Raw genomic sequence first — 27,984 nt, 5'->3', positions numbered from 1 at the left:
CAGACAAAACATTTGAGGTTATATTGTTAAATTTACTGCATGGAAAGTGTTTGATCATTTCCTATTGTAACTTTTTTTTAAAGGGAGTATACATAAAACTATTAAAATGAGATGTGTCGACAACCCAATTGTTATTCTGAAAATATCTATCACAGTAGGCCGAGTGCTACTTGATTTCCAGAGTTACCTTAAAGGGATACGTCGGGATTTTGGCAATAAGGTCCTTTATCTACTTTCCCCAGAGTCAGATGAACTCACTTTTTATTATTTTCTGTGTCCAATATGAAGGAAGTTAGAGGTAGCTTTGAGAGACAATGCTAACGTGCTTTAACGCAATGACTGGCAGCCTTCCAGTCATTGCGTTAGCGCTAGTTGGCTAGCGCTAACGTTAACCAGTCATTGCGTTAGCGCTACTAGCTAGCGCTAGTGGCTAACTAGGGCTAGCTATAGCGCTAGTTAGCCACTAGTAAGCCACAAAATGGTATACACGAGTTAAACTGACTCTGGGGTAATACATTAAAGGCCTCATTGCCAAAATCCCGACGTATCCCTTTAAGGCCTATATTTTGGTCAGAGTTTATTCAATCTGATATTTTCAGATTCAATGTGTTGTTTTTAAAACAACAGCACGCAGTGAATGTGTTGACCCCAGTATGTACTCCTCTATCTGTTATCACCTCTCTCAGGGCAGCTCTGCAGCAGCATGCAGTGAATGCGTTGACCCCCCAGTATGTACTCCTCTATCTGTTATCACCTCTCTCAGGGCAGCTCTGCAGCAGCATGCAGAGATCAGGGCGTGGCGGATGTAACTCCTTCTTCCTAGAAGTGGTGTCCCTCTTCTGCCTGTCTGACGGGGAGAGTCCCAGAGAGGTAGTGTCCCTCTTCTGCCTGTCTGACGAGGAGAGCCCCAGAGAAATAGTGTCCCTCTTCTGCCTGTCTGACGAGGAGAGCCCCAGAGAGGTAGTGTACCTCTTCTGCCTGTCTGACAGGGAGAGCCCCAGAGAGGTAGTGTCCCTCTTCTGCCTGCCTGACAGGGAGAGCCCCAGAGAGGTAGTGTCCCTCTTCTGCCTGTCTGTCAGGGAGAGCCCCAGAGAGGTAGTGTCCCTCTTCTGCCTGTCTGTCAGGGAGAGCCCCAGAGAAGTAGTGTAGAGCTGCTCTTCTCCCTACACATCTCTGCACAGGGTGAGCCCCAGAGAGGGCATCGTAGAGCTGCTCTTCTCCCAACACATCTCTGCACAGGGTGAGCCCCAGAGAGGGCATCGTAGAGCTGCTCTTCTCCCAACACATCTCTGCACAGGGTGAGCCCCAGAGAGGGCATCGTAGAGCTGCTCTTCTCCCAACACATCTCTGCACAGGGTGAGCCCCAGAGAGGGCATCGTAGAGCTGCTCTTCTCCCAACACATCTCTGCACAGGGTGAGCCCCAGAGAGGGCATCGTAGAGCTGCTCTTCTCCCAACACATCTCTGCACAGGGTGAGTGCACTGGAGGAGATGGGAGGCCATTTTGAGTGGTACCGTGGCCACAATGTAGCAGCTGGAGCCAATTGACATATTAAAGCACACATTAAATCTACATGTTGTCATTTTGTAGCCTGCAAGTTTCAGAGTTATTGAAGAGAATGTGTACAGGACCAGAGAGCTCACTCCCTGACTGACGACAGTCCTGACGTCCGCTCTGTGCTACCTAAACTCCTGCTGCAATCGATGCATAGGCACTTTACAGTGTACATACTACACACACATGTACAGTATACATACTACACACACATGTACAGTAGACATACAACACACACATGTACAGTATACATACTACACACACATGTACAGTAGACATACTACACACACATGTACAGTAGACATACTACACACACATTTACAGTATACATACTCCACACACACACACATCTCTCACTTTGTCTTTCAAAGAGCTGGTCTTAGTCTAATTATATACGGTGCCTTCGGGAAAGTATTCAGACCCCTTGACTTTTTCCACATTTTGTTACATTACAGCCTTGTTCTACAATGGATGAAGTTGTCCCCCCCCATAAATCTACACGCAATACCCCATAATGACAAGCAAAAACAGTTAAAAAAAAAAATGTTATCAAAAACAATTATGAAATATCACATTTACCTAAGTATTCAGACTCTTTACTCAATACTTTGTTGAAGCTGCTTTGGCAGCTTAGGGTCTTTAGGGTCTGAATACTTATGTAAATAAGGTATTTCTGTTTTTTAAAATGTATATTACATTTCTAAAAGCCTGTTTTTGTTTTGTCCTTATGGGGTATTGTGTGTAGATTGATGAGGAATTTGTTATTTTTAATCCATTTTAGAATAAGGCCGTAACGTAACAACATTTGTAAATGTCAAGGGGTCTGAATACTTTTCCGAATGCTCTGTATTTTTACGTCCCCGGCCTTACGTGTAAATACTAGGTTTCTGATCGCTTAATAAAAGCGCTGATGTTGTTCCACTTGTCTGAACAATCCCACAAGGGTGTGCATCACCATGTCGTAGACTAGGAGTGGGATGCTATTCACCAAAAGTGTTTCTCAATATTTTTCGCATCATTTATTACACCAACAACAAAAAAGGATCCACCTGTCACATGTCTTTTGTGTTTACAGTTCACAGACTAAATGGTGTTTACTTCACACCCGGTGGGATTTCTGTTTCGCTGTTGCATAACAAATGGTTGGATGGATACCTGGATGGTGACAATCTATCAACATGGCATTAAATCCTCTCCTCTCCGGGTGACTTCTGTCACATTCAGAAGCTGTGATTAGAGGTAACGCTGAAGCTGTGATTAGAGGTAACGCTGAAGCTGTGATTAGAGGTAACGCTGAAGCTGTGATTAGAGGTAAGCGCTGAAGCTGTGATTAGAGGTAACGCTGAAGCTGTGATTAGAGGTAACGCTGAAGCGCTGAAGCTGTGATTAGGTAACGCTGAAGCTGTGAACGCTGAAGCTGTGATTAGAGGTAACTGAAGCTGTGATTAGAGGTGAAGCTGTGATTAGAGGTGAAGCTGTGATTAGAGGTGAAGCTGTGATTAGAGGTGAAGCTGTGATTAGAGGTGAAGCTGTGATTAGAAGTGAAGCTGTGATTAGAGGTGAAGCTGTGATTAGAGGTGAAGCTGTGATTAGAGGTGAAGCTGTGATTAGAGGTAACGCTGAAGCTGTGATTAGAGGTAACGCTGAAGCTGTGATTAGAGTTAACGCTGAAGCTGTGATTAGAGGTAACGCTGAAGCTGTGATTAGAGGTAACGCTGAAGCTGTGATTAGAGGTAACGCTGTGATTGAAGCTGTGATTGATTAGCTGTGATTAGGTAACGCTGAAGCTGTGAAGCTGTGATTAGAGGTAACGCTGAAGCTGTGATTAGAGGTAACGCTGAAGCTGTGATTAGAGCTGAAGCTGTGATTAGAGGTAACGCTGAAGCTGTGATTAGAGGTGAAGCTGTGATTAGAGGTAACGCTGAAGCTGTGATTAGAGGTAACGCTGAAGCTGTGATTAGAGGTAACGCTGAAGCTGTGATTAGAGGTAACGCTGAAGCTGTGATTAGAGGTAACGCTGAAGCTGTGATTAGAGGTAACGCTGAAGCTGTGATTAGAGGTAACGCTGAAGCTGTGATTAGAGGTCACGCTGAAGCTGTGATTAGAGGTAACGCTGAAGCTGTGATTAGAGGTAACGCTGAAGCTGTGATTAGAGGTAACGCTGAAGCTGTGATTGAAGCTGTGATTTAGCTGAAGCTGTGATTAGAGGTAACGCTGAAGCTGTGATTAGAGGTAACGCTGAAGCTGTGATTAGAGGTAACGCTGAAGCTGTGATTAGAGGTAACGCTGAGTAAATACCTCAACGTCAAGTCAGATTCGCATTCAGTCCCTGAACAAATGATAGGAAACCGGTAGGTCTGCATACCAACGAAACAAAATATGTTCTCATGCTTTGAATTGTTCTACCTGCGTTGCTTAATTTATTTATTTTGATTTATTTTTGCAACAGTATAATACATATGTAATATTTGTTTTGTGGAGAAATGACCAGGCAGGAGAAAGGGGGGTACAGTTAGTTTTCGTTTAGTCAAAAACCCCTTGTGCTCTACAGTTCCCGGCACCCCAGTGCACATGTGCATTTCCTATTAGGTGTCGTAACGTAACACTGCCTTTAATGCCTTACTGCTTCGCAACAGTAACTAATATAAACAGATGTAGGTCCCAGATTCCTTGGAGGGCCAAGTGTCTGCAGGTTTCAGTTTTTATTGTTCAACTAAGCCATAGACAACCAGGTGTGGGGAGTTCCTTACTGATTAGTGGACCTTAATTCATCAATCAAGTACAAGGAAGGAGCAAAAACTGGCAGCAACTCGGCCCTCCGTTGTCTGTGTTTGACACCTGTGGCCTATAGAGTCCATAACCTGAATCACTAGACACCCAAGAGACTATTGCATGTACACATAGTGTGATCGTTTGGGGATGCTTTTCTGCCTCAGGACCTGGACGACTGGCCTTAATAGAAGGAACCATGAATTCTGCTCTGTATCAGAGAATTGTACAGGAGAATGTCAGTGAGCTGAAGCGCAGCTGAGTCATGAAGCAAGACAATGATCCAAAACACACAAGACTACATGAAAATGGCTCAAAAGCAACAAATGTGAAGTTTTGGAATGACCTCGTCGAAGTCCAGACCCTAATTCCAATTCAGATGTTGTGGCAGGACTTTAAACAAGCAGTTCATTCTTGAAAACCCACAAATGTTGCTGGAAGAGTGGCCTAAAATTCCTCCACAGCGACGTGAGAGACTGATCAACAACTACAGGAAGTGTTTGGTTTAAGTCATTGCAGCTAAAAAAGTGTTTGACACCCCTCCTATACGAGATTTAAATTATGGTACCGTTGTCGTGGGAACAAGTGGTGCTACACGCAACCTTGTTGTTATCCCACACAGTCTCTCAGAGGTTCATAATGAATGTCCCTTCTGCCTATTTTTAAATAATGAAATACCAAGAAAATAATATATATATATTTGTCAGATTCCTTAAATGTACTGAGAATGTTCCAAAGCCAAGCAACTATCCTGCACTGTACCTATAACGTTGTGGGAAGGTTGTATGCGAAATAACCACAGGACACCCACGTTCTCGCCAAGCTCTAAGAAACAAATAGTTCTCAGAACATTAGGTGCTTGCTGGGACGACATTATGAACTTTATCCAGTACCAGGACATTTTAGACAAAAACCTGGTTGACTCTGCCATGAGGCTGAATCTTGGCCGCAAGTGGATCTTTCAGCAAGACAATAACCCCAAGCACACATCAAAATACACAATATACAATTGTTAATGGCCACAAAATATACATTTTGCAATGGCTCTCAGTCTCCAGACTTGAAACTGTCAGGACCCAGTTACGAACCCGGGTCTCCGGAGTGAGAAACAGTCACTTAACCAACTGAGCCACGAATAGTCGGCAGAACTCAGAAGATGAGGCAGACACAGCAGTACTTGAGACGGTGTATTTAATGAAGTAAAAAGTGAAGTTCTTCAGGAAAACATGTAACTCCACAACCTCAAAAGGAATTCCACAAGAACAAAGGTAATCCTACAAGACAAAAAGGTAAATCCACAAGGTGGAAGGAATAGCACAAAAAACCTCAAAAGATACTCAAAAAGCTATCAAGCATTTAAACATTCGCCATGCTAGCTAACTAGCCTATGTGTACCCAGTGTAACCACGGGGAAATGGTTGGCTAGTTCGCAATGCTAGCTAACTAGCCTATGTGTACCCAGTGTAACCACGGGGAAATGGCTGGCTAGTTCGCGATGCTAGCTAACTAGAATTTGTGTACCCAGTGTAACCACTGGGAAATGGTTGGCTAGTTCGCGGTGCAAGCTAGTAGTGTTTCAATCGGTAACATCACTCGATCTGAGACATTTTGAATTCGTTGTTTCCCTTCCCACTTTTGTGGAGAGATGGGTAATGATGATCCGTGGGTGACTGTTGTCGATGTGTTCAGCGGGTGCCAGGTTTGAGCCCAGGCTGGAACAAGGAAGCAATGCTGTTACATATGTAGCTTGATAGCTACGGATACATCACTGTCTAATTAATTTGTTTGGGCCAGGGCTGTTCAATGTCGATCATGTAGGGTCAAAACCCTTCTGGTTTTCCATTTAATCAGGGACTCAAACCTGGGACACCGTTTGAGTGCAACTAACTGAACAGCTCTGGTTTATGCTATACACAACTCTGTTCATATGACCACAAGAGACAATTACTTTCCACTTCTCCATTTACTCCAATAAATTATCTCCTGGTGCCGGTGATGTCAAACCCGGCAAAAACATCCGTCTCGAAGACAATTACTTGAATCATTCAATGGATATTTTGGGGACAAAAATGATAACGAAAGTCTCTTAGTTGGAATTTTAAAATTTGACTTCTCTCCATCTATGAGAATTGTCTTTCTGGGCCAGACTTTAGATAAACTGTAATACTAAAGCTGTCCTCTCCAGTCGAAAGCACACTTCCAGACCGGAACCCTGGGGCCTTGCCTGGTAGAGGTGTAGAATGATTGGGAGTGAATGCGGGGCTTTGCTGCTTAGACTTCCCCTCCTGAATCATGCTAGGTACTCAGCATTTTGCTTTGCTGCTTAGACTTCCCCTCCTGAATCATGCTAGGTACTCAGCATTTTGCTTTGCTGCTTAGACTTCCCCTCCTGAATCATGCTAGGTACTCAGCATTTTCCCGTGTGAGGTAAGGTGAAACTTCACATTTAAGACTTGTGTTTATAAGCAGTGCACAAATTCTTGTGTCAATGCACATCCTGATCGTATAACCCGGGTATTAAAGACGAGCATGTTTTAATGTGGTGAGTCCAGAACATACAGTCACATTCACACAGACGTCATCGATCATCAGTCAGTTATCCAGGGTAGCTGTATTTCTGGTTCGGTGAGGTATTGCATGTCAAGGTGATGTCCTAGGTTGATCGTTATCAAGATGCATAACAAGCGTCTGTAGGTTCTGAGCACACAGTCACTTCAATTAGATGGAACTTTTAAAGTACATCTTTTTTTAACAAAACGTGTGCATTGAAACTATGCTTTCAGTAAATCTAAACTTACCAGTTGTTATGTGTGTGCTGAGAGATCAATTCGACAAAAAACAAACAATGGGTGTATGACTTGTGAAATTGAATTGAAACTAGGCTTTAATTTGATCTTTACATTCCATTAAATACTCTTTGGATATTATTTGTTTTTATTTTGTGAATTAAACATTTAAACATGTTCCCCTAAAACAAGACAACGTTCAAACCTAGTTAATGACGAGGTGTTTGGAATTGTACATAACTATTGTTTTTCAGCTTGCTGTTGCCCTTATTAAGTCTACCTATGTCTTTTGCATGCTGGCTACTGTGTGAAGCGTTCTCTTGTCTCTATCACCCGTGGATGGCTATTGTGAGTTTAGGGCTTTAAATTAAGCTGTATTTAGAAGGGGAAAAATGCATTTGTTAAAGGTGCAATGCAAATACAATTTGATATATTTTTATATTAGTTGCTAGACGATTAATCAGGTGTGCGTGATTTCAATGTATCCTTATAGAGACAACGTCTTTTTACGGTTGTTTTATTTCTTTACTTTACACACACACACACACACACACACACACACACACACACACACACACACACACACACACACACACACACACACACACACACACACACACACACACACACACACACACACACACTCACACACACACACACACTCTCCCATGTTTTTCTCACACTATTGGTTAGAGCCTGTAAGTAAGCATTTGACTGTATTTGGCGCACGTGACAAATACACTTTGATTTGACAACGTTGGAGCTTTACTGTACATTTTCTTTTGATAGCTAAATCTTAAAAATGCTCCAGGGAGGAGGGGGGGGGGGGTGTTAAGTTACTAGCAAGGTAGGCTACAGCCTCATGATGAGCCAATCTTCTGGTTTCATTTCTCAGGGGAATTTAACCTATGTATACATCAGCATTGGTCACGCATCATGTACCGCCCAATCCATTGTTCTTTCTTTTGTCAATGCTGTCATCCAAGAAGATCAAGATTCTTAACACGAACAAAACAATGTATTGTTTGTCATCGTAGCTACATTTCCACCTTATCTACCTGGCTGTAGTAATGTACATACGGTTTCAGAGATGATTTGTGATGTGCATAGGATACAGATAGTGTAAAACCTTAGCTCTATCCCTTCCATGTAGTACAGTGCCAGTACCATAGATACCATGTGCAGGGAGACTGGAGTGCCTGAACCGTATGTACAGTTGAAGTCGGAAGTTTACATACACCTTAGCCAAATACATTTAAACTCAGTTTTCACAATCTGTCACATGTAATCCAAGTAAAAACTCCCTTTCTTAGGTCAGTTATGATCACCACTTTATTTTAATGTGAAATGTCAGAATAATAGTAGTGAGAATGATCTATTTCAGCTTTTATTTCTTTCATCACATTCCCAGTGGGTCAGAAGTTTACATACACTCAATTAGTATTTAGCAGCATTGCCTTTAAATGGTTTAACTTGGGTAAAACGTTTAGGGTAGCCTTCCACAAGCTTCCCACAATAAGTTGGGTGAATTTTGGCCCGTTCCTCCTTACAGAGCTAGTGTAACTGAGTCAGGTTTGTAGGCCTCCTTGCTCACACATGCTTCTTCAGTTCTGCCCACAAATTTTCAAAAAGATTGAGGTCAGGGCTTTGTAATGGCCACTCCAATACCATGACTTTGTTGTCCTTAAGCCATTTTGCCACAACTTTGGAAGTATGCTTGGGGTCATTGTCCATTTGGAAGACCCATTTGCGACCAAGCTTTAACTTCCTGACTGATGTCTTGAGATGTTGCTTCAATATATCCACATAATTTTCCTACCTCACGATGCCATCTATTTTGTGAAGTGCACCAGACCCTCCTGCAGCAAAGCACCCCCACAACATGATGCTGCCACCACCGTGCTTCATGGTTGGGATGGTGTTCATCTGCTTGCAAGCATCCCCCTTTTCCTCCAAACATAACGATGGGAAGGCTACCCGAAACGTTTGTCCCAAGTTAAACAATTTAAAGGCAATGCTTCCAAATACTAATTGAGTGCAATCAGAAAGAAGGAGACGACTCCTGAACAGCTAAACAATGACTGCCCACCCTCACCCACAGACTATATGCACTGTCTATCTGCATGGACTCTATGCACATTCACAGGTGTCTACCCACACATTCACAGGTGTCTTCCCACACATTCACAGGTGTCAACCCACACATTCACAGGTGTCTACCCACACATTCACAGGTGTCTACCCACACATTCACAGGTGTCATTCACAGGTGTCTACCCACACATTCACAGGTGTCTACCCACACATTCACAGGTGTCAACCCACACATTCACAGGTGTCTACCCACACATTCACAGGTGTCTTTCCCATTCACAGGTGTCAACACATTCACAGGTGTCTTCCCCCATTCACATTCACAGGTGTCTTCCCACACATTCAACCCACACATTCACAGGTGTCTACCCACACATTCACAGGTGTCTACCCACACATTCACAGGTGTCAACCCACACATTCACAGGTGTCTTCCCACACATTCACATGTGTCAACCCACACATTCACAGGTGTCAACCCACACATTCACAGGTGTCTACCCACACATTCACATGTGTCAACCCACACATTCACAGGTGTCTACCCACACATTCACACTCACCTACATAGACACTCTTAAACACACACACTTACTGACGCCAACATACAGTTGAAGTCGGAAGTTTACATACATCATACACCTCACGTTTTCACAATTCCTGACATTTAATCCTCGTAAAAATTCCCTGTCTTAGGCCAGTTAGGATAACCACTATATTTGAAATGTCAGAATAAGAGTAGAGAGAATGATTTATTTCATATTTTATTTCTTTCATCACATTCCCAGTGGGTCAGACGTTTTCATAGGGTTGGCATCCAATTGTTAAGGTCCAACCCTTTATATAGCACTCTTTTGTTATCAGTTACTAGGTAGTATTGTTTGTTTCTATATCATACACGGCTCTTGTTTTGTGTTGTTCCTGTTTCATTGTTATTAAACTCACTAACTGCACCTGCTTCCTGACTCCCTGAGTTAAAAATAATGACAAAGCAAAAACAGGTTTGACTTTTTTTGCATATGTATTTAAAAAAAATAAAAACGGAAATTTCACATAAATAAGTTGTATGGAGTACATCTAGCTGAAATGACTACATTAAAGCCTGCAAAACCACTACAATGAATACTATAGTATTTTTATAGTATGCTATAGTATTTTTTATAGTATGCTATAGTATTTTTTAAATGGTATGCTATAGTATTTTTTAAATAGTATGCTATAGTATGTTTTTAATAGTATGCTATAGTATGTTTTATAGTATGCTATAGTATTTTTTATAGTATGCTATAGTATTTTTTAAATAGTATGCTATAGTATGTTTTAAATAGTATGCTGTAGTATGTTTTATAGTATGCTATAGTATTTTTTATAGTATGCTATAGTATTTTTTATAGTATGCTATTATCTTTTTTATAGTATGCTATAGTATTTTTTATAGTATGCTATAGTATTTTTTATAGTATGCTATTATCTTTTTTATAGTATGCTATAGTATTTTATTAAAGTATGCTATAGTATTTTATTATAGTATGCTATAGTATTTTATTAAAGTATGCTATAGTATTTTATTATAGTATGCTATAGTATTTTATTAAAGTATGCTATAGTATTTTATTAAAGTATGCTATAGTATTTTATTAAAGTATGCTATAGTATTTTATTAAAGTATGCTATAGTATTTTTCATGTGGTTTGTTTGGGGAAACGTGTCTCGTTCTCGAATCAAACTAAGAAACCACTTGGTGTCTAATCTCCATCCATTAATCTCACCGTAGTCCCCATGTCGTTTTGTCCCATAAGCAGTAGACACGTAGAGTGAAATGTGGAGCTTTATAGTTATGTGATGACAACACGTTGCCAGCATACTGTTTCAGTATGACATGTTAGATAAAAGAATAAAGACAGACAACAATGTCAAGTTCAATAGCCTTGTTCAAGCATTGTACAAGTGCCTACACACGGAGTCCTGGGAACAGCCCAGCTAGTCGATTTACCTATCAACTAGACTCGGTAACACATACCTTCAAAAATAGTAAACAATTATCATTTATTTGAACAACGCCGTTTCCCATCACCATTTTTCACAAAGTTGACGAAAGAGAAATTCACCATGTCCAACAGATCAATCGTTTTTTTTGTCGAACTTTAGTACATTTCTCCGAGATCTGACATTTCCACGACATTATGTCGCATTCATTCTTAGTGACATTGCTTTTATCAAATGAACCTGGGTCAATGGGAACCTGCCTACTGACTTCTGAATGTCGTAGCTCAGCCTCTGAATGGCAAAGCGACAAATGAAAATGCATCAGGATCGAGCCTTTCTTGTTTATTTTGATGTTCATTCTTAGCCTTTTAAAGCGTAACAAATAAAATAAAAATTGTATGTCACATGCACCGAATACAACAGGTTTAAACCTTACAGTGAAATGCCTACTTTTACAAGCCCTTTAACCAACAATGATTTTTAAAGAAAAATAAGAGTTAAAAAAAATATTTACTAAATAAACTAAAGTAAACAATACAAGAGCAACAATAACATAATAATAAGGAGGCTATACAGGGGTACCGATTCAATGTGCGGGGGTACAGATTGGCAAGATTCTTAACATGAACAAACAATGAATAAAGTATATATACATGTAAAGTGGGTAAAACATTACGTAGAAATGTTTAAGTGACCGTGTTCAATGACTAGAATACAGTATACACATACTGTATATGACCAAGAACAATATAGTACAGAAAATTATATGTACTACAGCCAGGCAAATAAGGTGTAAATGTAGCTACGATGACTAAGAAGATATTGTTTAAGAATCTTGACATTCATGGATGACAACTATGACAAAAAATAATAATGATGGATTTCACTGCATTGTTGAAGACAGTTATGCAAGAAAACATTTCCCTCTGCCTTGTGCACCTGACCAATAAACTTTGATTTGCTATACACTCAACACCATATGTATTTGTATAGTGAAGCTATGATGTTTCATTTGCTTCTATACTCCAGCATTTTTTATTTGATTTAAGAACACATGTTTTATATGAAGCGACCGTAGAGAATGTAAGCTTTTCTTTTAGTGTATTTTCAATGCACCAACATTGATATTCTTATGATATTGAAAGCCACCCTTTGCCTTGATGACAGCTTTGCACACTCTTGGCATTCTCTCAACCAGCTTCGTGAGTTAGTCACCTGGAATACATTTCAATTAACAGGTGTGCCTTGTTCAAAGTTAATTTGTGGAATTTCTTTCCTTCCTAATGCGTTTTAGCCAATCAGTTGGGTTGTGACAAGGTAAGGGTGGTATACAGAAGACAGCCCTATTTGGTAAAAGATCAAGTCCATATTATGGAAAGAACAGCTCAAATAGGCAAAGAGAAATGACAGTCCATCATTACTTTAAGACATGAAGGTCAGTCAAGAACTTTGAACTTTGCAAAAACCATCAGGGGCTATAATGAAACTGCCTCTCATGAGGACCGCCACAGGAAAGAAAGACCCAGAGTTACCTCTGCTGCAAAAGACAAGTTCATTAGAGTTAACTGCATCTCAGATTTCAGCCCAAATAAATGCTTCACAGTTTCCAAGTAACAGACACATCTCAACATCAACTGTTCAGAGGTCGAATTGCTACAAAAACACAACAACAATAAGAAGAGACTTGCTTGGGCCAAGAAACAAGAGCAATGGACATTAGACTGGTGGAAATCTGTCCTTTGGTCTGATGAGTCCAAATTTGAGATTTTTGGTTCCAACTACCGTGTCTTTGTGAGACAGAGTAGGTGAACAGATAATCTCCGCATGTGTGGTTCCCACCGTGAAGCATGGAGGAGGAGGGGTGATGGTGTGGGGATGCTTTGATGGTGACACTGTCTGGGATTTATTTAGAATTTCAAGGCACACTTAGCCAGCATGTCTACCTCAGCATTCACTTAGTGGGGAAAATCATTTGTTTTTCAACAGGACAATGACCCAACACAGCTCCAGGCTGTGTAAGGGCTATTTGACCAAGAAGGAGAGTGATGGAGTACTGCATCAGATGACCTGACCTCCACAATCCCCCAACCTCAACCCATTTGAGATGGTTTGGGATGAGTTGGACTGCAGAGTGAAGCTAAAGCATCCAACAAGTGCTCAGCAATTTGTGGGAACTCCTTCAAGACTGTTGGAAAAGCATTCCAGGTGAAGCTGGTTGAGAGAATGCCAAGAGTATCAAAGCTGTCATCAAGGCAACGGTTGGCTAGTTTGAAGAATCTAAAATACTTTTTGATTTGTTTAACACCTTTTTGGTCACTACACGATTCCATATGTGTTATTTCATATGCCTTCACTATTATTCTACAATGTAGAAAATATAAAAAAATGAAGAAAAACCTTTGAGTAAGTAGGTGTGTCCAAACGTTTGACTGGTACTGTATATGAGCAAGACATTTCAAGATTTTGATTTGTTCTTCCAGTTAATCTACACTATTCTGCATTTAAAAATGCATTACATTACTGCATGTACAAAATGTTCTCACAGACCCTTAACTTAGCATACACTCTTCAGGGAAAAAAGGTGTGATCTAGAATCTAAACGTGTTCTTCAGCTGTCCCCATAGGAGAACTCTTTGAAGAATCCTTTTGGGTTCCAGGAAGAACCCTTTTGGGTTCCATGTAGAACCCTTTCTGCAGAGGACTCTACAGGTAACTAAAAAATGGTTCTATCTGGAACCAAAAAGGGTTGTACCTAGACCCCAAAAAGTGTTCTCCTATGGGGACAGTCGAAGAACCATTTTGGAACCCTTTTTTTCTAAAGAGTGTACCTAATTGCCCTGCTGATGACCCATCAACAGTGGAAAATGTATTCAAACCGGTTTGGTAGGTATTTGCTAGCAGAACATTCAGAGACTTACTGTATGCCTAATTCCAACTGACTTGATAAAGGAAAGAACCAGACAATCAGGTTAGCTATTCATGTGAGTGCACTTGTCACAACGACACTAGATGTCCTTGAGATTATTCATAGATGTCATTGATTCAGCCCCCATTGTCTACAGTATATAAGAGTATATCGCCAACCCAACAGAAATACACAGAACAAAGGGTGAATGCACAGAAACAGGTGAGCTCGTCTAACATATTTGTGAATGAAGCCGGTTTTGAAGAAGGGGATAATGATATTCGTGGGTATGACAATAATGATAATCGTGTTTGCTCCTAGATTTGAGCAGAAAAGGAGCTTCTGACAATGGAGAGTCAAAGAATGCTTTCCGCGTTGCTTCTGTTGACGATGGGTAAGTACTTTATCCACTTTGTTTGATCATGATTGTGCTACTATTTTACAAGTGAATTTCATTTGGCTGACCTTGATCCCACCCTATTGTTTCTCAAGGTATGGTGACCACTGCTCTTGCTGGTGAGTTTACATTGTGTCCAATTCCACTTGAACTCTGACCGAATTATAGAAGACTTGAAACCCTCATGTGATACTTACAGATAACAGGAAACAAGCAGAGATCAGATCACTTCGTAGTGAATGAACTAGCACAGATACATCTATTTACTTCTTTATTCTACAGAAAGATTGCATGGGAATGCACACTTAAATTAAATTAATATTGCCAAAATATCACTCAAGATTATCTGTGACTTGGAATGAAAGATTTTAAAACACAACTGTTTTCATAGTGTTTTAGTGTAATTTCTATACACACATTCCATGCATTGTTTAATTTAGTAAATTAGCTAATAATTATCTACTTAGTTGTTGGTTAAAACCACATGATGCACCTTAGATGATGTCAAGTGTTTGAATCGCTCTAGAAGTATTGTCTTCAGTAAATACAATATTTAGGTCCTGAGTAGCCATGATTGCAGACATTAGCTAGCCCTAGTCAGATGTCGTATAAACAGTGGTGGAAAAAGTACCCAAATCATCATACTTGAGTAAAAGTAAAGATACCTTAATAATAGACAATGACTAAAGTACAAGTGAAAGTGAAACCCAGTAAAATACTACTTGAGCAAAAGTCTAACAGTATTTGGTTTTAAATATACTTAAGTATCAAAAGTAAATGTAATTGCTAAAATATACTTAAGAGTCAAAAGTATCATGAATCATTGTCTGATATTATATTAAATCCTCTTAAGGATCCTCGCCTTTTTATACATTTTCGCCTAAAATTGTTATGCAGGTGAGTGAGGACCCAAAAGCGATATAACAGAAACAGAGTCTTTTAATGTCCAAACAGGGAAAACATAAATCCTCAATCTTAACAGGAGAGTCCCCCTTATAGTAGTTGAGGAGAATTGCAGGGCTAGCGGCAACAGACTGCAGGTCCCTTCGGGTAGGCGCGGGCCGTAGAGGATAGAGACACCTGCTCACACGCTGTAACTGATGAAGAGGCAGTATACAACAGGACGGAACAAAAGCAAAGCAAACAAGAATCCGACAAGGACAGAAGCAGAAACAGAGAGAGAAAAAGAGACTTAATCAGAGGGCAAAAGAGGGAACAGGTGTGAGAGAGTAAACGAGGTCGTTAGGAGAATGAGGAACAGCTGGGGGCAGGAACGGAACGATAGAGAGAGAAAGAGATAGAGAGAGAAAGTAACCTAATACGACCAGCAGGGGGAAACGAAGAGAAGAGAAAGCACAGGGACAAGACATGACAAAAATGACATCCAAATCTAACTGAAGCAGGGATATGCATTTTCTTGATACCATTTGAAAGGAAACACTTTGAAGTTTGTGGAAATGAGAACTGAATGTAGCAGAATTTAACACACAAGATCTGGTAAAAGATAATACAAAGAAAAATACAACCGTTCTTTTGTACCATCATCTTTGAAATGCAAGAGAAAGGCCGGGTGCAATTTAGATTATGGCCACTAGATGGCAGCAGTGTATGTGCAAAGTTTTAGACTCAGCCAAATAGCCATTGCATTTATGTTTAAAAATGTTGTATCAAGACTGCCCTAATGTGCCTAATTTGTTTATTAACCTCCTGGCTAGATGATGAATTTCGAGTGGACCACGAGCAGAATGGTTTTGGGGGTGCTTAGCACTTCCTCATTCAAACAACTAGCAAAAGTCTAAATGCTGAAACCCTGTTTTGTTATTATGTAGCAGTCATAGTTTCTGTCTGGTTTATAATTACTATTAAAATGTACATCTACCAGTGGTTGTAACATGGTACAACGCAACACATTACTCTTAAAATGTCACAAAATAACTTTAAAATCAACTGGTGGTTGCAACATGGTACAACGTAACAAACAAGCGTTTAAATAAAAAAGGAAATCTCACATTTTGGGGCTACAGGGCTTTACAGGAAGTGTTCGTGCTTGGTTTTCAACCTCTTTGTCTATTCCTTCCAGCAACTACTACTATTGCAGACATCACTTCAACGGTTGGCTCTTCATCAGCCACTGGTGAGTTTACATCAATCCTCTCTGCCTGACTGAATTGTAACCATCTCTCATCTTAATCATATAGTATGTTATATACACTACCATTCAGAGTTTTGGGTCAATTAGAAATGTCCTTGTTTTTGAAAGAAAAGCACATTTTTTGTCCATTAAAATAACATCAAATTGATCAGAGATACAGTGTAGACATTGTTAATGTTGTAAATTACTATTCTAGCTGGAAACGGCAGATCTTTTAAATGGAATATCTACATAGGCGTACAGAGGCCCATTATCAGCAAACAACACCCCTGTGTTCCAATGGCACGTTGTGTTCGCTAATCCAAGTTAATCATTTTAAAAGGCTATCTGATCATTAGAAAACACTTTTGCTATTATGTTAGCAGAGCTGAAATCTGTTGTTCTGGTTAAATAAGCAAAAAAACCTGTCCTTCTTTAGACTATTTGAGTATTTGGAGCATCAGAATTTGTGGGTTCAATTACAGGCTCAAAATGGCCAGAAACAAAGAACTTTCTTCTGAAACTCATCAGTCTATTTTTGTTCTGAGAAATGAAGGCTATTTATTCCATGTGAGAATTTGCGTCCCTCTGCAACTTTTCTTCGAAATCCTGACACGTCACCCCTAGGTGGTAAGGGGAGGTAACAACACATCTGCCACGCTGACCGTCAACACGGGGGCCCCTCAGGGGTGCATGCTTAGTCCCCTCATGTACTCCCAGTTCAGTGCATGGCCGCGCCCGACACCAGCACCATCATCAAGTTTGCTGATGACACGACTGTGCTAGGCCTGATCCCTGACAACGATGAGACAGCCTATAGGGAGGAGGTCAGTGACAGGGCACTGTGGTGCCATGACAACATCCTCTCCCTCAACGTCAGCCAGAGAAAGGAGCTGATCGTGGTCTACAGGTAATTAAGGGCCGAGCCCCCTGGGCTCTAGTGGAGCGGGTCGAGAGCTTCAAGTTCCTCGGTGTCCCCGTCACTAAGGATTTAACATGGTCCAGACACACCAAGACAGTCATGAAGAGGGCGCGACAACAACTTTTCCTCTCCAGGAGACTGAAAATATTTGGCATGTGTCCCCCCCAGATCCTCAAAAATTTCCACAGCTGCACCATTGAGAGCATCTTGACCGGTTGCATCACCGCCTGGTATGGCTAATGCTTGGCATCTGACCGTAAGGCCCTACAGAGGATAGTGCATACGGCTCAGCACATCACTGGGGCCAAGCTTCCTGCCATCCAGGACCTAAATACTAGGCGTGTCCGAGGAAGGCCCTAAAACATTGGCAAAGACTCCAGCCACCCAAGTCATAGACCGTTCTCTCTGCTACCGCACGGCAAGCGATACAGGAGTGCCAAGTCATAGACCGTTCTCTCTGCTACCGCACGGCAAGCGGTACAGGAGTGCCAAGTCATAGACCGTTCTCACTGCTACCGCACGGCAAGCGGTACAGGAGTGCCAAGTCATAGACCGTTCTCTCTGCTACCGCACGGCAAGCGATACAGGAGTGCCAAGTCATAGACCGTTCTCTCTGCTACTGCACGGCAAGCGATACAGGAGTGCCAAGTCATCGACCGTTCTCTCTGCTACCGCACGGCAAGCGGTACAGGAGTGCCAAGTCATAGACCGTTCTCTCTGCTACCGCACGGCAAGCGGTACAGGAGTGCCAAGTCATAGACCGTTCTCTCTGCTACCGCACGGCAAGCGATACAGGAGTGCCAAGTCATAGACCGTTCTCTCTGCTACCGCACGGCAAGCGGTACAGGAGTGCCAAGTCATAGACCGTTCTCTCTGCTACCTCACGGCAAGCGGTACAGGAGTGCCAAGTCATAGACCGTTCTCTCTGCTACCGCACGGCAAGCGATACAGGAGTGCCAAGTCATAGACCGTTCTCTCTGCTACCGCACGGCAAGCGATACAGGAGTGCCAAGTCATAGACCGTTCTCTCTGCTACCGCACGGCAAGCGGTACAGGAGTGCCAAGTCATAGACCGTTCTCTCTGCTACCGCACGGCAAGCGGTACAGGAGTGCCAAGTCATAGACCGTTCTCTCTGCTACCTCACGGCAAGCGGTACAGGAGTGCCAAGTCATAGACCGTTCTCTCTGCTACCGCACGGCAAGCGATACAGGAGTGCCAAGTCATAGACCGTTCTCTCTGCTACAGCACGGCAAGCGATACAGGAGTGCCAAGTCATAGACCGTTCTCTCTGCTACAGCACGGCAAGCGATACAGGAGTGCCAAGTCCAGGTCCAAAAGGTTCCTTAACAGCTTCTACCCCCTTGATAAAAGACTCCTGAACAATTAATGAAATGGGCACCTGGACTATTTACATTTTACACTGCTGCTACTCGCTGTTTATTATCTATACATAGTCACTTTATACCTACCTACATGTACAAATTACCTTTATTCTGACCTTGAGTTGCGTTCCCATGCAAAACTAGACAGATAGCTAACAACTAAGTCTTCAATAAAACTCCCAAGGCGTGACTTTTCTTGAATGAATATATTGAAAACATTTATGTTGTGAAACTGCAAAATACAGAAAAGAATATACTTTAGCGTTCAATTCACACCGACATACTGTAGATGTACATTAAACATTTGAAGTTGCATAAATACAAAGCACGCGCTAAGGTACCATGCATCTGGCATGATGCCAAACCATATAGCTAATTGTTAACCATATGGTAATTGCTCCTTTCATTACTCTAATAATGTATAACCATCTATGTAGAATAACAAAGCATATTACACTAAAAACAGTAACAAAACTACAGTATTGTATATTTTACAATTCGTTTGCATGACACATGAGCAAAGTAATACAGCTAACAACATACACAAAAGGCATTAAATTTGTGAGTAAATGCAACCAACATTGATATGTAAGAAACTCTATCAATAACAAGATTATCATCATTAGCTAAATGCTTGAATCGAACTTACAAACAAATATTTTTCCAAGGCTGAAGTGTGACAAGAAATAACTACATTGAAAGACTTGCACCGTAGCGTTGTTTGTAGCTGCTTCTATGCGTGCAAAACAAATTCTGAACTTCCCGTTTGCGTTGACTTTCTAAGTACCAGAAAGCGCCACTAGGGGGCAAATAACACCATTGAACACAATGAAAATCCAATTTAACCATTGTAATAAAATAATCTGTTACCTTCTAACAGGATGGCAGCACAACCTTGGCTAACCTGTACCCAGTACAGTGACTCGGTACCGGTACCCCCTGTATATTGTCTCGTTATTGTTCATTTAATGTGTTATTTTTGTATTTTTTAATTTTTTATTTTAAACTTTAGTTTATTTAGAAATATTTTCTTAACTCTATTTAGTGAATGGCATTGTTGGTTAAAGGCCTTGTAAGTAAGCAGGTAGCCTAGTGGTTAGAGCGTTGGGTCAGTAACCGAAAGGTTGCTGGATTGAATCCCTGAGCTGACAAGGTAAAAATCTGTCGTTCTGCCCCTGAACAAGGCAGTTAACCCACTGTTCCCTGGTAGGCCGTCATGGTAAATAAGAATTTGTTCTTCACTGACTTGCTGGTTAAATAAATGCTGAAACCCTGTTTTGTTATTATGTAGCAGTCATAGTTTCTGTCTGGTTTATAATTACTATCAAAATGTCCCAAGATAATATACATCTACCAGTGGTTGTAGCATGGTACAACGCAACACATTACTCTTAAAATGTCACAAAATAACTTTAAAAATCAACTGGTGGTTGCAACATGGTACAACGTAACAAACAAGCGTTTAAATAAAAAAGGAAATCTCACATTTTGGGGCTACAGGGCTTTACAGGAAGTGTTCGTGCTTGGTTTTCAACCTCTTTGTCTATTCCTTCCAGCAACTACTACTATTGCAGACATCACTTCAACGGTTGGCTCTTCATCAGCCACTGGTGAGTTTACATCAATCCTCTCTGCCTGACTGAATTGTAACCATCTCTCATCTTAATCATATAGTATGTTATATACACTACCATTCAGAGTTTTGGGTCAATTAGAAATGTCCTTGTTTTTGAAAGAAAAGCACATTTTTTGTCCATTAAAATAACATCAAATTGATCAGAGATACAGTGTAGACATTGTTAATGTTGTAAATTACTATTCTAGCTGGAAACGGCAGATTTTTTAAATGGAATATCTACATAGGCGTACAGAGGCCCATTATCAGCAAACAACACCCCTGTGTTCCAATGGCACGTTGTGTTCGCTAATCCAAGTTAATCATTTTAAAAGGTTATCTGATCATTAGAAAACACTTTTGCTATTATGTTAGCAGAGCTGAAAACTGTTGTTCTGGTTAAAGAAGCAAAACATCTGTCCTTCTTTAGACTATTTGAGTATTTGGAGCATCAGAATTTGTGGGTTCAATTACAGGCTCAAAATGGCCAGAAACAAAGAACTTTCTTCTGAAACTCATCAGTCTATTTTTGTTCTGAGAAATGAAGGCTATTCCATGTGAGAATTTGCGTCCCTCTGCAACTGGATCTTCGACATCCTGACACGTCACCCCTAGGTGGTAAGGGTAGGTAACAACACATCTGCCACGCTGACCGTCAACACGGGGGCCCCTCAGGGGTGCATGCTTAGTCCCCTCATCTACTCCCAGTTCACTGCATGGCCGCGCCCGACACCAGCACCATCATCAAGTTTGCTGATGACACGACTGTGCTAGGCCTGATCCCTGACAACGATGAGACAGCCTATAGGGAGGAGGTCAGTGACAGGGCACTGTGGTGCCATGACAACATCCTCTCCCTCAACGTCAGCCAGAGAAAGGAGCTGATCGTGGTCTACAGGTAATTAAGGGCCGAGCCCCCTGGGCTCTAGTTGAGCGGGTCGAGAGCTTCAAGTTCCTCGGTGTCCCCGTCACTAAGGATTTAACATGGTCCAGACACACCAAGACAGTCATGAAGAGGGCACGACAACAACTTTTCCTCCCCAGGGGACTGAAAATATTTGGCATGTGTCCCCCCCAGATCCTCAATAAGTTCCACAGCTGCAGCATTGAGAGCATCTTGACCGGTTGCATCACCGCCTGGTATATGCTAATGCTCGGTATCTGACCGTAAGGCCCTACAGAGGGTAGTGCATACGGCTCAGCACATCACTGGGGCCAAGCTTCCTGCCATCCAGGACCTAAATACTAGGCGTGTCCGGGGAAGGCCCTAAAACATTGGCAAAGACTCCAGCCACCCAAGACATAGACCGTTCTCTCTGCTACTGCACGGCAAGCGATACAGGAGTGCCAAGTCCACGTCCAAAAGGTTCCTTAACAGCTTCTACCCCCTTGATAAAAGACTCCTGAACAATTAATGAAATGGGCACCCGGACTATTTACATTTTACACTGCTGCTACTCGCTGTTTATTGTCTATACATAGTCACTTTATACCTACCTACATGTACAAATGACCTCGGCTAACCTGTACCCAGCACATTGACTCGGTACCGGTACCTCTGTGTATTTTATTTTACCTTTATTTAACTAAGCAAGTCAGTTAAGAACAAATACTTATTTTCGACATCCTGACGGGATAGTCTCGTTATTGTTTTTACTCTATACATACTCTATATACCACTATCCCCAAACACCATAGTGGGTTCGGGAACATACTCTATATACCACTATCCCCAAACACCATAGTGGGTTCGGGAACATACTCTATATACCACTATCCCCAAACACCATAGTGGGTTCGGGAACATACTCTATATACCACTATCCCCAAACACCATAGTGGGTTCGGGAACATACTCTATATACCACTATCCCCAAACACCATAGTGGGTTCGGGGTTACACTATATACCACTATCCCCAAACACCATAGTGGATTCGGGAACATACTCTATATATCACTATCCCCAAACACCATAGTATCGGGAACATACTCTATATATCACTATCCCCAAAACACCATAGTGGGTTTGGGAACATACTCTATATACCACTATCCCCAAACACCATAGTGGGTTCGGGAACATACTCTATATACCACTATCCCCAAACACCATAGTGGGTTCGGGAACATACTCTATATACCACTATCCCCAAACACCATAGTGGGTTCGGGAACATACTCTATATACCACTATCCCCAAACACCATAGTCGGTTCGGGAACATACTCTATATACCACTATCCCCAAACACCATAGTGGGTTCGGGAACATACTCTATATACCACTATCCCCAAACACCATAGTGGGTTCGGAACATACTCTATATATCACTATCCCCAAACACCATAGTGGGTTCGGGAACATACTCTATATATCACTATCCCCAAACACCGTAGTGGGTTCGGAACATACTCTATATACCACTATCCCCAAACACCATAGTGGGTTCGGGAACATACTCTATATATCACTATCCCCAAACACCATAGTGGGTTCGGAACATACTCTATATACCACTATCCCCAAACACCATAGTGGGTTCGGAACATACTCTATATACCACTATCCCCAAACACCATAGTGGGTTCGGAACATACTCTATATACCACTATCCCCAAACACCATAGTGGGTTCGGAACATACTCTATATACCACTATCCTCAAACACCATAGTGGGTTGGGAACATACTCTATATACCACTATCCCCAAACACCATAGTGGGTTCGGAACATACTCTATATATCACTATCCCCAAACACCATAGTGGGTTCGGAACATACTCTATATACCACTATCCTCAAACACCCTAGTGGGTTGGGAACATACTCTATATACCACTATCCCCAAACACCATAGTGGGTTCGGAACATACTCTATATATCACTATCCCCAAACACCACAGTGGGTTCGGAACATACTCTATATACCACTATCCCCAAACACCATAGTGGGTTCGGAACATACTCTATATACCACTATCCCCAAACACCATAGTGGGTTCGGAACATACTCTATATACCACTATCCCCAAACACCATAGTGGGTTCGGAACATACTCTATATATCACTATCCCCAAACACCACAGTGGGTTCGGAACATACTCTATATACCACTATCCCCAAACACCATAGTGGGTTCGGAACATACTCTATATACCACTATCCTCAAACACCATAGTGGGTTGGGAACATACTCTATATATCACTATCCCCAAACACCACAGTGGGTTCGGAACATACTCTATATACCACTATCCCCAAACACCATAGTGGGTTCGGAACATACTCTATATACCACTATCCCCAAACACCATAGTGGGTTCGGAAAACATAAGCAGGACACCGCTTTGGTCCCTGAGTCTTGAAATGCCGTATGAAAAGCACAAAAAGTTCACCTCTGGATACTCTGATCGAATTGACAGAACACAACTACTTCTTCACCACAAATGGATCGGCCAAAAAGGCATGGATCCACGTTCTCCACGAATCATACTCACTTTTGTCAGGATCAATTTCAAATTCACTATCCGTCATCTGCTCCGGGTTTTCAGACGCGTAACATGCATTTTTCTCTCCTTTACTTGACTCAAAGGAGAAAGTATATATTTCACAGTCTGTTTGCATATTGCGCCCCACTTTCTGGCTCACCTGAGCCCCGGACAAGAATTCCATCTGTGTGTGGGAATTCGCCAAACTCAGTAATGAGCCGCCCACTGTTGACATGCTTCCACAATGACAAGCCCAGGCTGCGTGCCAGGTCGCCTCTTCCTGTGGTTTTCTGGCCTTAGGTCACATTTATAACATGTAATTGCATAACACAACAGATTAGATAAACTGGCATGACACACTCACTCACACATTCACAAAACCAGCTGTGAGCAAACCACTCCCCAAAATATTCTAATGAGCCACCGCCCCTTCAAAAGAGGAAATAATAATTTTCTGCAAAGTGCAAAGAACCTTTGAAAGGCTCAAAGGGTTCTTTGGATCAGTATGGTTCCACATAGAACCATCACCCTTCCTACAGAACCCTTGTGGAAACCCTCCAAATGATAACCATGAGTTTCTGACATTGTATTTTCATCTAAAATCAGTTTGTCTGAAATCCCGGTGCAGATACCACACTATAGATTTCCAATGTAAATTGTTGATCTTAATACCAATGGCAAATGTGGAGTATTTAATTCCAATAATCTCTATTGTTATGTTAGTGTGTGGCACCCCTCCACTCAACAACAAAATAGTGGGAGGAGAAAATGCCCCTGCAGGAAGTTGGCCCTGGCAGGCAAGTCTCCAAACGTTTGACAGACATGTTTGTGGTGGGTCCCTCATCAACAAGGTGTGGGTGATGTCTGCAGCCCACTGCTTCTCTAGGTGAGTTAGTGTGAGATACAGGGGACATAAAAGTTGTATTACGAATAAATAATTATGCCAGTTATTTGTGATGCAGCTGAGCGCAACTCTTGAAATAACTTTTCAAAAATGTAACTGTGTATTAATTCCATGTTAATCTTATATTTCATCACTTTGATCCATCTTAATTTAATTACATTTTTTGTTCCAACAAAGCTCAGACCCAAATGGTTGGAACATTAACCTTGGTCAACAGACCCTGGAGGGGATTAACCCCAACAAAGTGTCCAGAACTGTGGCTGAGATCATTATACATCCAGATTACAACGATTTAACAAACGACAACGACATCGCTCTGCTCAAACTCTCCTCACCAGTCAACTTCACAAACTACATCCGACCCGTCTGTCTGGCAGCAAGTGATAGTGTTTTCAACAATGGTACTGATAGCTGGGTGACCGGCTGGGGCAACATCAATGAAGGAGGTGAGGACACATTCATGTAGGAGATGTTGATGAGATGATGTGTTATGGGATACAGTGCCCCCCAGTGGTCACAATGCAGGTGCACATGATTTTTTTCTTCTTCTTCTTATTCTGATGAAAACTGTCATAAAGTTGTTACCTCCCATTTTTAATCTCCCATGACTTGTCTTCCTTTATTTCCTTCAGTTCCCCTCCCATCCCCCCAGGATCTGCAAGAAGTGGAGGTTTCAGTTGTGGGGAACAGACAGTGTGACTGCCTCAATGGGGCCGGCTCAATCACAGACAACATGCTCTGTGCTGGTGATCTGACAGGGGGCAAGGACTCATGTCAGGTAAAGTTCACGCGAACTCGTCTTGTTCTACGACAGTGCCCAGTTTTTCAAAAGTTATCGATTCGGATTTCGGCAAGCGGACAGGATTAAATGCATAGAAATAGAATGAATAGAACGGGCATCCCCATTCAGGTCAATGATACGCCTGTTCTACTCATTCTATTTCAATGCTTTTAATCCGATCAGATTGCAGAAATCTGATCTGATACATTTGGAAAAACTGGGCCCCGTTCCATTTAATTTCCTAGATCCTTCTTTTAATGACCTTGCTCCATCTTCTCAGGGTGACTCAGGAGGGCCAATGGTGAACCAACAGAACTCTGTCTGGGTCCAGTCTGGGATTGTTAGTTGGGGTCAAGGCTGCGCTCGGCCCAATCTCCCTGGGATCTACACCAGAGTGTCCCGTTACCAGTCCTGGATCGACTCCCATATCAGGACCGACAAGCCAGGCTTTGTCCAATTTACCTCCAGTGGGGTAGATGCTGACAGCTATTACATCTGTTCTGATGGCCCAACAACTACTGTCGACGCCTACCCTTACCCCTACCCTTACCCCTACCCTTACCCCTACCCTTACCCTTACCCCTACCCTTGCGATTCCATTTTTGATCATGGGCACAGTTTGTTCAGCTCCCTTTATTTGCTGAGCACCTTGTTCATTCTGATGTTTCTTACCATTTAAATTCTTTCCGTGATGCAGTCAAGGGCAAAGGTTTAATTGGCAGTCTGAGTGCTATTCGTTCGGGAGATGTATCTTTTAAAGTAATGGCTGGCGTGCTCTGGAAGAACGAGAGTTGGGAAGGAGATAGGATATGAGTTGGGAAGGAGATAGGATATGAGTTGGGAAGGAGATAGGATATGAGTTGGGAAGGAGATAGGATATGAGTTGGGAAGGAGATAGGATATGAGTTGGGAAGGAGATAGGATATGAGTTGGGAAGGAGATAGGATATGAGTTGGGAAGGAGATAGGATATGAGTTGGGAAGGAGATAGGATATGAGTTGGGAAGGAGATAGGATATGAGTTGGGAAGGAGATAGGATATGAGTTGGGAAGGAGATAGGATATGAGTTGGGAAGGAGATAGGATATGAGTTGGGAAGGAGATAGAATATGAGTTGGGAAGGAGATAGCCTATTGCTGCATATCCTATCTAGTATATTGTGTGTTCACTTTTCCCTGGATAGCCTATTGCTGAGTGAGTGTTGTTTTCAATGGGCCTTACTGTTGTCTTGATTTATTTGTGAAGATGGATAACCTGAAATGTATTTACTTATTAAAGGGGCAATATGGGATTCAAACAAACAGTGACCCTGACATTGTTTTTGTAAAAAGCTTAGGGATAGAGGCTAAAGAAATGTATCTCTTAAAAAGCTTAGGGATAGAGGCTAAAGAAATGTATCTCTTAAAAAGCTTAGGGATAGAGGCTAAAGAAATGTATCTCTTAAATTCATAGACAGCGGTTTGATAGCTTTAACCAAGTTTTGTAAGCTTTACAATGTTTTTTTTTACAATTACATTGTTTATAAAAAATATATTAAAACAAGCTTATATTTTGGCTTGTGGTGAAGTAGGACAGCACTAAGCTCATGAGACATTTTAAGTTACATTCTTCAAGAATTAATGGCTATATATCATTAAAGATGCACTTTAGTCTCATTTTCATCTCATTTATCACGTTATTTATTTAACAGAAGGCACATCTCAATAGGTGGTTCAAGTAAGTCATGACATGTCTTGAAGTGGGATGAAGTGGGAGGGGCTTTCCCCCTTCTGTTATCTATTGGTCCTCTAACCACTAATCTGCACAAAACATATATGTTAAACCCTTAAGTGGGTGTACATTAATTGGGATAGATATTGTTTCAACAAGAAACATTTATTTTTTAAATCTTTTTTTTTAGCTGGAGTGTGTCTAATTTATAAGTAAAAAAATGGGTGTACTATTCCCAGATTGCCCTTTTAATATTTGAGAAATGACAAATCCTTTTGCTATGAAAGTTGTATAAGAATGAAAAATCAAATGTCTTTCTGGAGCGGCCTGCAGTGGTCTTGTGGTTTAGTGCCACAGCCCGACTGGATAAGAGCATCTGCTAAATGACTGCCATGTGAAACTTCTCCTGTCTTTCTCGTCTCTTCTTCTATCTTTCCTATCAATTAAAAGCATGGTTAACACTATGCTTTAAATACACATATTAACCTTTCCTAAAGAAGGCACTGCATTGTGAAACTTTTGTTGAGGTTTATTCATTAAAATGTTGTGAACACATA

At 41.5% G+C, this 27,984-nt stretch overlaps 1 protein-coding gene across 3 annotated transcripts; it reads left to right on the top strand.

The window, feature by feature from the left end:
• Positions 1 to 2,750: 2,750 nt before the first annotated feature.
• On the top strand, positions 2,751 to 27,984 carry LOC124040411 (tryptase-like). Of its 3 annotated transcripts, none has more exons than XM_046357579.1 (9): positions 2,751 to 2,793; positions 14,416 to 14,488; positions 14,587 to 14,610; positions 16,572 to 16,625; positions 20,484 to 20,537; positions 24,757 to 24,919; positions 25,115 to 25,383; positions 25,570 to 25,715; positions 25,999 to 27,984. In XM_046357579.1, exons 2-9 carry the CDS (start codon positions 14,443 to 14,445, stop codon positions 26,395 to 26,397), a joined length of 1,155 nt encoding a protein of 384 aa, XP_046213535.1. In that variant the 5' UTR covers positions 2,751 to 2,793; positions 14,416 to 14,442; the 3' UTR covers positions 26,398 to 27,984. The 3 variants fall into 3 exon arrangements, with proteins under 3 accessions (XP_046213535.1, XP_046213537.1, XP_046213534.1); XM_046357578.1 differs by lacking the exon at positions 2,751 to 2,793 and adding an exon at positions 14,163 to 14,316; XM_046357581.1 differs by lacking the exons at positions 2,751 to 2,793; positions 20,484 to 20,537 and adding an exon at positions 14,161 to 14,316.

Source organism: Oncorhynchus gorbuscha, linkage group LG07 (assembly GCF_021184085.1).
Source record: "Oncorhynchus gorbuscha isolate QuinsamMale2020 ecotype Even-year linkage group LG07, OgorEven_v1.0, whole genome shotgun sequence".
Classification (NCBI taxonomy): domain Eukaryota; kingdom Metazoa; phylum Chordata; class Actinopteri; order Salmoniformes; family Salmonidae; genus Oncorhynchus; species Oncorhynchus gorbuscha.
Note: the sequence above shows the minus strand (reverse complement) of the source record. Positions and strands in the feature narration are given on the sequence as shown.

Coding starts and splice junctions, on each gene's coding strand:
- LOC124040411 (XM_046357579.1), top strand. CDS start 14,443: ATGGAGAGTCAAAGAATGCTTTCCGCGTTGCTTCTGTTGACGATGG. Junction 20,538..24,756: donor TGGCTCTTCATCAGCCACTG/GTGAGTTTACAT, acceptor TTGTTATGTTAG/TGTGTGGCACCCCTCCACTC. Junction 25,384..25,569: donor GGGCAACATCAATGAAGGAG/GTGAGGACACAT, acceptor TATTTCCTTCAG/TTCCCCTCCCATCCCCCCAG.